Here is a 10,940-nt window from a genome sequence, read left to right on the forward strand (position 1 = left end):
CTAAAAATGACCTTTTTATTCGTTGTTAGTGTTCATACATGAAGACTCATGGAAATTATGGAAAATGCTGGGAAAGCCATTACTACCAACCTGGTGATCACTGAAGTGTCTAGGAAATTTCATTTCATTTCAATTCATCACATTGGCTTGATTTGTTTTGTGGACTGATATGGTAAAAATATATTAAGAGGAAAAAGAGTAAAACATGTCAAGTAAAAGGATAAAGATGAAATACAGAAAGATGTTGTAAAAGAAATATTGGTATTATACTTGATTATGTGATTGTCTTGGTTCCGGGTATCGCTAAGATTCTTTATTGACATGTGCTGTAAGAGGTAGAGAAAAGAGGAGGATAAAGATGGTTTTTCTTTTTTCCAGATATGTAATGTATGTAGTAGATGTTCAGCTAAATGCCTTTAGAAGATACCCATCTAGAGCATTTCGTTCTGAAAATGGCTGCGTTTTAGATGTTCATTGATCCATATCCACATCACTCTGTCTTCTAGTTCTAAGACCATCAGCATCGGCGTCATCTTCATATTCATCTTCGTCCTCTTCTTCTTCATCCTCATCATCATCTTCGTCATCTACAGCATTTTCAGGATCACTGTCCGAATCCATTTGTTGTTCAGCTAACATGGAATGAGGCTATGTCGAATTAGAACAGAGAAAAATCAGCTTCTTATTATATTTTTGGGAGTCATGGCGGTGTCATATCCCTGATTAATGTTCAAATGGACGATAAAACTTACCATTAAAGATTCACCAGTATAAGTGAAACCTCTAAAGTTTTCTTGTACAGAACTAGTTAAAGGACTTCCTGAAGCACCAGGTAAAGGCGGTCTTTGTGGTTTATTGATTGCCATTCCAGAATTTGAACCTGGTGCAGCATTATTCATATGACTTGCAGAAGATAATGAACCACCTGGACCTAAATAAGAATGTTTTCCACTTTGAGGAGCTGAAGTACTTTCATTCTCTTCCCAAGGTATAATACCAGCTTCAATCAATGATGAGTTTGTAAATTCTGGGTCGAAGTTCGCTACAGATTCATCAGAATCAACTATAGGTTTGAATGGTGGTGTAATCTGTTTTTTGTATAACAGATCCCAATCAATCGATTTGAAAAATGGATGTTCTTTTAATTCCTCTGTTCCCCTTCTTGCACCTAATCGATTTTGAGGGTTTCGGTTGAGTAGCTGCAAAACGTTTACAAATGTCAGTCGCGTCTATGGGAAAGATGTTTCACCTTTTCATCCAATGTATAGGTATCACTTACTCCTTTAACGAACTGTTTTCCGTCATCATCAATAACATGTTTAGGGAATCGAATTTTTCCGTAACCTATTTAACACGTTAAAGTCAGCTAATTACTATTCACAAGTAAGAGCTGAGAGATACTCACAGATCAATCTGTACATCTCTTGAGTCTGTTCAGCGTAGAAAGGACTCCATCCACAACACATCTCAAAAAGCAATACACCTAATGACCAGAAATCAACATGTTTACCGTAACCTTTCTCGTCAAGCAGTACTTCAGGAGCAAGATATCTACGAAAGTACGAAATGGTAAGCTTGTTCCTCCGCAAATGGTCTTGATAAGGTAGCTTACTCTGTAGTACCACAGAATGTGTTTGTAAGTTTATCATCTGATAAATCAGGTTTTGATAAACCGAAATCGCACAATGCTACATGACCTGTCGCGTCAAGTAAGATATTTTCTGGTTTAAGATCACTGTATAGGGCCAAAAAATAGATTAGTCAGCTTCTTTGAGGAATGTATCATTGGAAACCCCCTAACTGTATTTCGCAGGGAAATGGTAGAGAGCGTGAGAGATAGGTATGAAACTGTTTGGTTTTTTCACTTACCGATAAACAATATCATATTTATGTAAATGTTCTAATGCCAAAATTAATTCCGCAATATAGAATCTTGCTCTATCTTCTTGAAATCTACCTTCTTTTTGTAAATGCCAAAATAATTCACCACCACATTTATAATCAGTTACAAAATATAAATCTCTATCAGTTTGAAAAGAAAATTTTAATCCAACTAAAAAAGGACATTCTAATGATCTTTGTAAGATTTTTCTTTCACCAATTGTATGTGCGACTTCTTTTTTAGCGACGATTTCTTTTTTACTTAATACTTTCATTGCATATATTCTTCTTGTATCTTTCTTTCTAACTTGGAAAACTCTACCAAAAGTTCCTCTTCCAATTAATTTCAAGAATTCGAAATCTGATGGTTTTAATGATAATGATTTCTATGATTACGCGAAAATTATCAATACAACGATCTCAATTGTAACGCAAGCGGATTTTTAGAGTATAGGGTATAGAAAAGTTTGACTCACTCTTACAACCTTATAAGTCATTTGAATCCAGATCTCACCAGTAACGTGTTCTTCCCCTCGAGTAGCCAGTTTGTACCAATTATCAAGTGTATAACCATCTTGTAGAACAGGTTTGATATCTAACATTCCCAAGAAACCTTCACCTGCTCTACCTTTATCGTAGACGGAAACATGAAGTGCGGATCGGTTGGATGTAAGATCGCTATATTGGTTTTAAGCATCCAGCTCGTTAGTTGCGAATTACCGAACAGATACTCTTTTACGAAGATCAAATCAAAAGGGCGAAAACTCACAAAGTAACTTCTTCTTTCCATATTGGATCACCAGGACCAGGTTTACCTAACCAACTTCCACCATTACTTGGTTCTTCAGCTCTTGGAGTCATTGTACCACTTCCATCAGCTTCTCTTCTAGATTTACTTCTACCTACAGCGTCTGCGAACGCTCTTGAAATAGCTCCTACACCTAATCCACTTGTACTTCTAGTTAAGTTTCCAGGTGCACCTAATGGTTGAGGTGTAGATTGTGTAAAAGGTACAGCAGTATGTGAAGTAGTTTGATGTGGTGGACAAGAAACATATTCATTTTGTTCAAATTGAATTACAACATAAGGTTGTGGTGGTGATCCATCAGGTTGATTAGTTACTGCTAATCCTCTTGCCGAAATTACTTTGACATTTAATGTACCTCTTGGTCCACCGCCTTCTCTATGTTGAGGTGTAGAAGTTCCACCCGTGTTTGTTGCTGAAGAACCTGCACTTGTACTTGAATTTGAATTCATAGGTTGATCAGTTTCCGGTGGAGCTGGTATCGTATCAGGAGGATTTCCTGTTGAAGTTGAATTTATTTCTGAAGTTGTGGTAGGTGAACCATCATTTAATTTCGACATTGCTTTTCTCATCTTTGGTGGTTCATGTAAACCGAAACCCATACCTGTATTCATTCCAACAGAATCACCAACTGTTACACCTGTTGTAGGTTGACCTGCACCTGGTGTACCTAAAGGTAGAGGCATAAATCCATGACTTGTTGGTGTTCTTGGTCCACCACTTCCAGGTAATCCAATTGAACCTACGGCAGGTGAATTTGGTCTTTTTGAATTTGGATCAAGTGATAAACTTGCTGTTGAACGACTTAATCCATTACCCCCAGGTGTGATAGTCCCAGTCCCTCCTCCTCCTCCTCCTCCTGTATATTGTTGTTGTTGTTGAATTGTAGGCACTGTAGCTGAATCAAATGGATTAGCTGTAGGATGGGCTGAGGCTCTTGGTGTAGCTTGATCCGCAGGTCCACCAAGTGATGCGAATGATTGAGAAGGTGATAATGTAGGTGAATGAGTGTCACGTTCTGTGTGATTGCTGTTATTGTTGTTATTGTTATTGTGGTGATGTGACGAAGGCCACAATTGCTATTTATTGTAGAAATAATTCAATCAGTCAATGCGATTTACTTAGTAATCGCGTATGGAGAGTAACGAAAGAATGACAAGGTTTAGGTTGATGACAAATTGTTGAATGAGTGCAGTTGGTAAAAGCAAAGGTGGCAAGTGGATACCAAAATACGTACCTTTACGCCTTTCAACATCTTTGCATATGATTTCGAGTTCTGATGATAATGCTGATTGAGTTTGTGGGGTTACTACCGAGTCGTGGTAATCCAGTTACGTCCCTCTGACAAGAAATTGATGATGATGATGATATGCAATAAAAGTGTCAAGGAGTATGTACGTATGTCAACAGCTGACTTTGAGGTATCTCCCAAACTTGTTTCTAAATGAGGATAGAACGGATTGAAACCGGAACTTTGTATAGATGTAAGAAGCCGGTATGACACTACAGTAATGCTTTGTAGTGAATGGTGTTTGAAGGGCGATTGCAAATTTCTTCGCCAGATGCAATTGATATTACAGAACGAAATAGATGAATGATAGTTGTAGTTATGCTGATGATGGAGTAGAGGAAACAGATGATTATTGATAAGCCAAGCAAGAGTGGTGTTAGGCGAAGGTTACAACCTAGATCCGACGAGTGAAAAGCTGCTTCCTGGATTAAATTCTACTAGCTTAGGTTGTATTCCCACATCTAGTCGGGAGCTCCCTTGCGTCATACTTTTGGATACATTATTAGTACCCACTTGCGGTGCTCCCCGATCAATATGCAATACAAGAGGAGAATACGCGTACGTTTGCATAGTCTAGTACACAGCTTATCGCAGTCTAGCTATGGGCATCTTGGCAACATATAACCCAATTCATGTACAACGTTCAAATAGTTATGGAGAAAGAAGGAGACAGAAAGAAACATAAAATAAAGTCAATCGGATTCCAATGAGGAAATAACGTTATAGCTGATGTGATCAATTACAAGAGAAATGATAAAAGGCAGGTGACTACAAGTGTGTACTTAAGCTTATGCCGCAATTGGATTTCCTGATATATATATCAGAATCGATTCTCGCCGCGGCGATAGCTATAACCGTAACCGACCAATTCTTATTTAACGTTGAGTGGCAGTGGCAACGATTTCAAGATAATCGCAAAATGGGTAACAGCATACCGGGGTTATCTATCATATCACCCTTTAAATCCATCATGCATATAAAAGTTACACGCTATCACTGACAATGCTCGCTGCAAGAATCAATCAAAGCGATGCATAAGTATAGATATGAACCGATAAGAGGCTGAAATATACATCGCTATTTAGATCCAGCAACCGAATTATAAGTGATGTTCACGGGTTTGTACTTCTTTTTACCTTTTTTGACTGAAGAAGGTGCAGTTGATCTGTCATCAGAGCCTGAGGCTGTTGCTGCTATGGTTGTGTCAGAACGATCCAAGTGATCGGAACCGACAGATTTAGTTGATTGCTCTGGTTTGGTCGTTTCACCCATATCGCTTTGGGTCGATTTGTGAGGAGGTGGTCTGAAGAATCCAAGATGACCGGAAAATTCTTTTGAACCTGCTTGATCAGATTGAGACTCAGACGCTCTTCTGTCCTCCCAATCTGAGGTAGATCTACGTGAATAACTGAGAAGTCCGTGATATTCCATGGGCGATCCAACTTCAGATTGAGTTGATGCTACACTTTGATCACTTTGTTTGGAAGTACCTTGTTTGTCGAACAGCTCTGGTAGCCCGTCTGGACCTATCTGGAATGTACCTCGAAGGACTTTTCCGTTGGGCTTGTCATTCATCTTATGATATTATTCTGTTGAAACGTGTGATTAAATATTTTCCAGGTGTTTGAGTTGTTGATATGGGAAGAAGAAGAATAGAAATGATAATAGTAAGGGAGATCAGGGTTTATATATGCGCAATTCCGCTATCAGTGTCAACGTTCGCTTGTTGAATTGTAGCTCATATATATTCGAAGCGAGTTGATGAACGAGTCGAACAAATAGAGTATCAAAGATCGTCAATTGACGTAATGAAGCTTATCGTCTTTTCAGCGCAGTCTTGTTCTTGGCTAACTATAAGGGTTTCAACCTAAAAGGAGACGTCTGTTGACGTTGAAAACAGATAACGGATCGTGTTTGTGATACAAGTTACAAGTTTGCTCCCAGCCAAACAAACGATAACGATCACTCCTGTGTCAAGACTTGGATGTAAAAAGGTAAGTCATATTCTCCTTGATTCCATGTAAGGTAAATTTCACACGAAATGATGTCGTGATTCCCACTCAGCAACGCTACGAGACAGTTGATCATGGGTTGCTGCTTTGAAAGACGACTTGGATGATCAGTGACATCGAGTCGATCTCATGGCATAAATCGCATTCTCTGTGCCATTGCCTAAGCCGGGGCATACATGCCATCTCGAGAGAGTAGATTATGATTCTGTAGGCCTATGGACTAAATCAAACCAAAAAGAACAAATGAATAGTTGAATGATCTTAATTATTATATATAATTACTAAGATATATTCTTATTTCCAGAAATTGTGTATCGGTCCGTTAAGACACAATACAACGGTAGGATGTTTTTTTGCAATCAGCAATTGCTTCGACTCGGATTTCTCCTCACTGTCAGAAGCTCTAACCCTAGCATAAGGACTAAGAGATAAAGGGGAAATGATTTACCGGTTATAACCCTATTGGCGGTTTATATTTTGAGTATATCTCCGAAAAGTGGCACCCCTCGTTAGCGGTTTAAAACGTGTTTTACACGAGGTCAGCGTTATTGAGGTTGCGCGTCGAGCGATGATGATGTTGGGAATGTCGAGGCTTGGGAAAGCTAGCTATCTTCAGTTTCGAATTTGACGTTCTAATCAGTGTAGGCAATCTCACATCAACAATATACGATAATCAAAATGTCAGACAAACAACAATCAACAGATAAAACAGAGGAAAACGCTACTGCCGGTCCAAGTAACGGTACTACACCTACAACAGCTCAACAAACAGAAAAGAAGACTTTACCTAAATTAGGTGCTTTAGAAGATGATGATGAATTTGAGGTAAGTCGTCTGACGAATATCTTTTCTCTGACTCAGAACAGATAAGGGGCCTAGATACACCTTTTCCTGCTTGCGCGAAATGATGTGATTTGTATGATGACGACTATAATACTGATGATCTATTCCTCTTTACAGGATTTCCCAGCGACAGGTAAATATCATTTCACACTATAGGGATCTGTTGTGTTTTGAAGGAACAGTGGAAAGAGGGCGGCGATCTCGTTAAAAGATACTACTCATATACATTAAATTTTTATATACATCCTCAATCATGGAAGACGAAAGATTGCAACCATGAAATTCACGTAAGCCTCCTTTTATGCTAACTGAATTCCAACCGTTTCCTTCGATAGATTACGGAGGAAATGTGTTAGATGCAATGCAAAAAGCAGGTGACGGACCAAATGATAATTTATGGGAAGATAATTGGGACGATGATGATATAGAAGATGATTTCACAAAGCAATTGAGGTGAGTTGACGTGAATTATGGTTTTTTCTTTTCCTTTTTTCGTTTGGTATAAATACCATAAGTATATCAAAGGAGGATCGCAGAAGGAAGAAAAAAGGTGTAAGGGAATACGTAGATTGAAAAGGCGATCGATGGAATATACCAGCTATATTTATCACGATTGTTTCCCTATATGTTTAGGCTATTGAAATTCAGGCTAAAATGAGAAGGAAGAAAAGAAGGAAAACAAAATAATCAAAATCTCAACATTGAAAGAGTTGCAAGGCATTCAATTCCGAGCAATCTCCCCTCCTTAAGCTTGAAAATTCTTCATACTGATTTACTTGTATCTGTAGAACCGCAATTCAAGAGAGACAAGGTGTACCTGATGAAACTATGAAAGAGTAGAATCCACCCATTTCAGAAAGATAGTTTAGAAGCTAGAGGGAAAAGACGCTTAATTTCCATATTCAGATTGGATATGAGCACAATTAGTCATGTATGTATTGTATAGACATAAATCGCATAATCAAAACAACAAACAGAATGGACTGGTACAAGTATCCAGCATCGATTTCATGTCATTTACATGTAAGGATAGATACTAAAGATCATCAATTATAAACTAATATGATACGACTTGAGATTTTGCGAGTACATATATCGATGATGCATTCAATCTAAATTATAACTCCATAGCTACTGATCGTACAAAATAAATGATCTATGCTTCAAATCTGAAATGTTCGAGTGATCATCGCCTTATTGTATTTCAATCACCAATTTATCTACTGAAACTATTTCTTCCCTATTCTCTTCTTATATTCCTCAATCTCTTTAATAGCATCCAATTCATCTTTTTCATCTTGTTCCTTTAACCTTTTCAATTCATTCAAATGATCTTGTATATCTTCTTGTTCGAATGAACCTGTATTCAATTTTTCTCTCATTATATCTTGGATATTTACTTTTTTCTCTTCACCATTAGATTCAGATTTCTGGTTCATTGAAATCACTGGATTTTTCTCTAATCTTTCAAATATCGTAAATAACTTTTCTGCCTCTCGTTCTTTTTCTTCTTCTGTCATTTCATCCTTGTCATTTTCTAATGTCGTGTTTGATAATGATGTTATTGGATTACGTATACCAGAAGAAGAAATTTGAGCTTGAGCTTGTGAATATAATGGGACGGTAGGTGTAGCAGGTTGTATATTTATTGAGGTATTGGAAGAATTATCAGATGATATTCGTGCTATAGGTTGATCAGTTGGAATTTCCTCAATTTTAGCTGGTGGTGGTCCAGATAAACCTTTTTGAAACAGTATTCCAGCTGCATTACCGTATCCTATCTCGACACACAAATCGGCAGCTATCAATGATGATTATCAGTTAAGGTATCACTGACAGTTTAAATTCAAGCAAAAACTCACGATCATTATTACATATAGCCCACATTAGTTCTCCAGCTGTATTCTTAGATTGAGTATGTCCAGCACAACCCATTAATCTAAGTATATCACCTAAGGCCCCTTTTCTACTTTCAAGCGGTCCAGCCTCGGGAGATCGATCACTGGGAACGCAAATCAGGTCAATCAGTTATTCAATCTGGCGATTTCGAACAGGATATGACGCTAAATCTAGAACTCACAGGTTCGCAGGTAAGAGGGTTTCCTTCACGTGTTTCCTTATCGCTTCACTACCTGCTGCAGCCCTCGTCAAAAGAAGCAATAATGGAGGTAACATCTCGTCCAAGACCAAACCTTGAGGTAATGTATCATCAGGCTTTTTTGGCCAGGGCAAGTAAACCTCGAAAAAATGATCGAATATCCTTAACAGCCTTGACGAGAGTGCCGATACATCCTGTGTACTTGGTGGAAGGACAGTAGGTTTCTTGTTTGAGCATGATTCATTACTACTTCGCCTTGATGAAGTTGGTGAAGGTGTTCGACGCCGTATAGGTGGGATAAGCGATTCTGATGGAGGTGTTGATGATTTTTTGTTGGTGTTTTGACTGGTAGACATATGTGAAATCCTGTTTAACAAGTTTTTCATGGAAGATGTGGGAGAAGCGCTTCCTGCTATTGGAGTTGGGGAAGGCGGTATTGGAATTGAATGCCATGTAGGTAATAGACGTGTCACGAATGGAATAGAGAGTAAAGCGTGAATAGCGTGAGATAACGGCGGAGAGAGATCGATGAACGAGATACCGTAGAATTGACACAAGATGGGATACAGCAGACTAGAGCAAATAAGGCGAATCAGCTCTACACGTTCGCAATTTTACAAAAGGCAACTCACGGATCAAATTTAGAGTCCCATTGATCAGAGTCTGCAGAAGATGGGGTGGAATATGGATAGAAACGTATAATGTTATTGGTCAATTTCAATAATTCACTTAATGCCATATGATTCGCAACAGCTGGTTGCAAATTGGTGAATTGCTGTTGAGGAGGTAGTAAACTCAGTTAGCTTGGATGAGGCCATAAGTGAAAGGCGTGGTACTTACTTGAACAAGAGAATCAACTATATTTTCCGTATCAACCATTACGCCAACTGCTCTAGATCTATTTATAGTTACCAAAAAGCCTAATCTACCTAATAAGAATAATCTTTCTGTATTATCTTCTTCTTTCTCATATGTAATCCCATCTCCGTTAATATCTTTTCTTGCTAAAGCTCTAGCGACAGCTTTCGCTCCGCTTGAAGAAGCGAATTTGTTTCTACCTTCTTCATGTAATACCAATAAATTTGCTAGTATTTTCAAAGTTTCTCTTGCTGGTAACGAGAATGGTGTAGGTGATGAGCGTGATGGAGAAAATGTAGATTGGATAGGTAAGCCAGAATGATGTAATAAAATTGAAAATTGTTCTGAAGATAGTAATGTTTCTGATCCAACTGGATTACGTCCAAGTGATTTGATTGCTGTCAAAGCTAACATATATACTGCAGAAAAGTAGAAGTCATGAGCTACGGTTAGTTTTGATTGAAGAACGATTTGCGAGGTTTGAATAGACAGATGCAACATGGCTTACCATCCTGAGGCCATACTGTCCAGGGAGCATCATCTCTATCACTCAAATCATCTAATATTGCCTTGAGATAAAGTTCTCTTTCTGACGGGTGTATCTGTGTAGGAAGCGCTAAGTAGGCAATAGTGCAGAACATGTTTAGCTTTTATGTATCTTTGACAGGCTTTTAGTCCTGATATACTTTTGAGCTTAAATTTACCGTTGATGACAAGGTTCAATTCCTTCCTTACCGAATCTAGCTTTTCTCCCCGTTTATCGATATTAGCGTAGCCTGAAGCGAGTAGAGAACGTGATGTAGGCATTCTGTATATGCCGGAGAAATTATCGTATCTTGATGATACCTTTACGCTTCAGGTTTGCTCCAGAGTTAGATTAAAATTAAAGATGTTCAATCCCCAAAGCAAATTGGAGAAGTAGTTATGGTTGATCGGTATGAAAGCCTATAACAGCTCCTTCATCAAAAGAAGACTGACCACTAGCTGCCGGATCGATCGTTGGTCGAATCGTTCTCAGAGCGTATGGATTGTGTGTTGCTGAAGATGATGAGATCGATCAAATTGTTGCTCGTTTTAATCGTTCGTCTGAGGTAATTGATGGTATCCAGTTGTCGCGTTGATGATCTGATTGTCGGCAACTCCTATAAGGAT

The 10,940-nt window shown here is 38.4% G+C and overlaps 4 protein-coding genes across 4 annotated transcripts; 1 reads left to right on the top strand and 3 right to left on the bottom strand.

Moving 5' to 3' along the window:
• Positions 1 to 471: 471 nt before the first annotated feature.
• Positions 472 to 3,941, bottom strand: L201_003262 (uncharacterized protein; the record flags this gene model as incomplete). The annotated part of the gene is made up of 9 exons (XM_066219018.1): positions 472 to 648; positions 753 to 1,199; positions 1,280 to 1,344; positions 1,406 to 1,551; positions 1,613 to 1,735; positions 1,870 to 2,267; positions 2,358 to 2,559; positions 2,651 to 3,765; positions 3,924 to 3,941. 9 exons carry the CDS (start codon positions 3,939 to 3,941, stop codon positions 472 to 474), a joined length of 2,691 nt encoding a protein of 896 aa, XP_066075115.1.
• A 1,113-nt stretch (positions 3,942 to 5,054) lies between these two features.
• L201_003263 (uncharacterized protein) lies at positions 5,055 to 5,552 on the bottom strand (the record flags this gene model as incomplete). The annotated part of the gene is made up of 1 exon (XM_066219019.1): positions 5,055 to 5,552. One exon carries the CDS (start codon positions 5,550 to 5,552, stop codon positions 5,055 to 5,057), a length of 498 nt encoding a protein of 165 aa, XP_066075116.1.
• Positions 5,553 to 6,667: 1,115 nt separating this feature from the next.
• On the top strand, positions 6,668 to 7,672 carry L201_003264 (uncharacterized protein; the record flags this gene model as incomplete). Its single annotated transcript, XM_066219020.1, has 4 exons — positions 6,668 to 6,814; positions 6,950 to 6,965; positions 7,168 to 7,285; positions 7,621 to 7,672. 4 exons carry the CDS (start codon positions 6,668 to 6,670, stop codon positions 7,670 to 7,672), a joined length of 333 nt encoding a protein of 110 aa, XP_066075117.1.
• A 389-nt stretch (positions 7,673 to 8,061) lies between these two features.
• On the bottom strand, positions 8,062 to 10,595 carry L201_003265 (uncharacterized protein; the record flags this gene model as incomplete). Its single annotated transcript, XM_066219021.1, has 7 exons — positions 8,062 to 8,633; positions 8,695 to 8,834; positions 8,913 to 9,503; positions 9,563 to 9,705; positions 9,771 to 10,207; positions 10,297 to 10,404; positions 10,493 to 10,595. The coding sequence occupies 7 exons, from the start codon at positions 10,593 to 10,595 to the stop codon at positions 8,062 to 8,064; spliced, it is 2,094 nt and encodes a 697-aa protein (XP_066075118.1).
• Positions 10,596 to 10,940: the final 345 nt, after the last annotated feature.

Source organism: Kwoniella dendrophila, chromosome 4 (genome assembly GCF_036810415.1).
Source record: "Kwoniella dendrophila CBS 6074 chromosome 4, complete sequence".
NCBI lineage: Eukaryota > Fungi > Basidiomycota > Tremellomycetes > Tremellales > Cryptococcaceae > Kwoniella > Kwoniella dendrophila.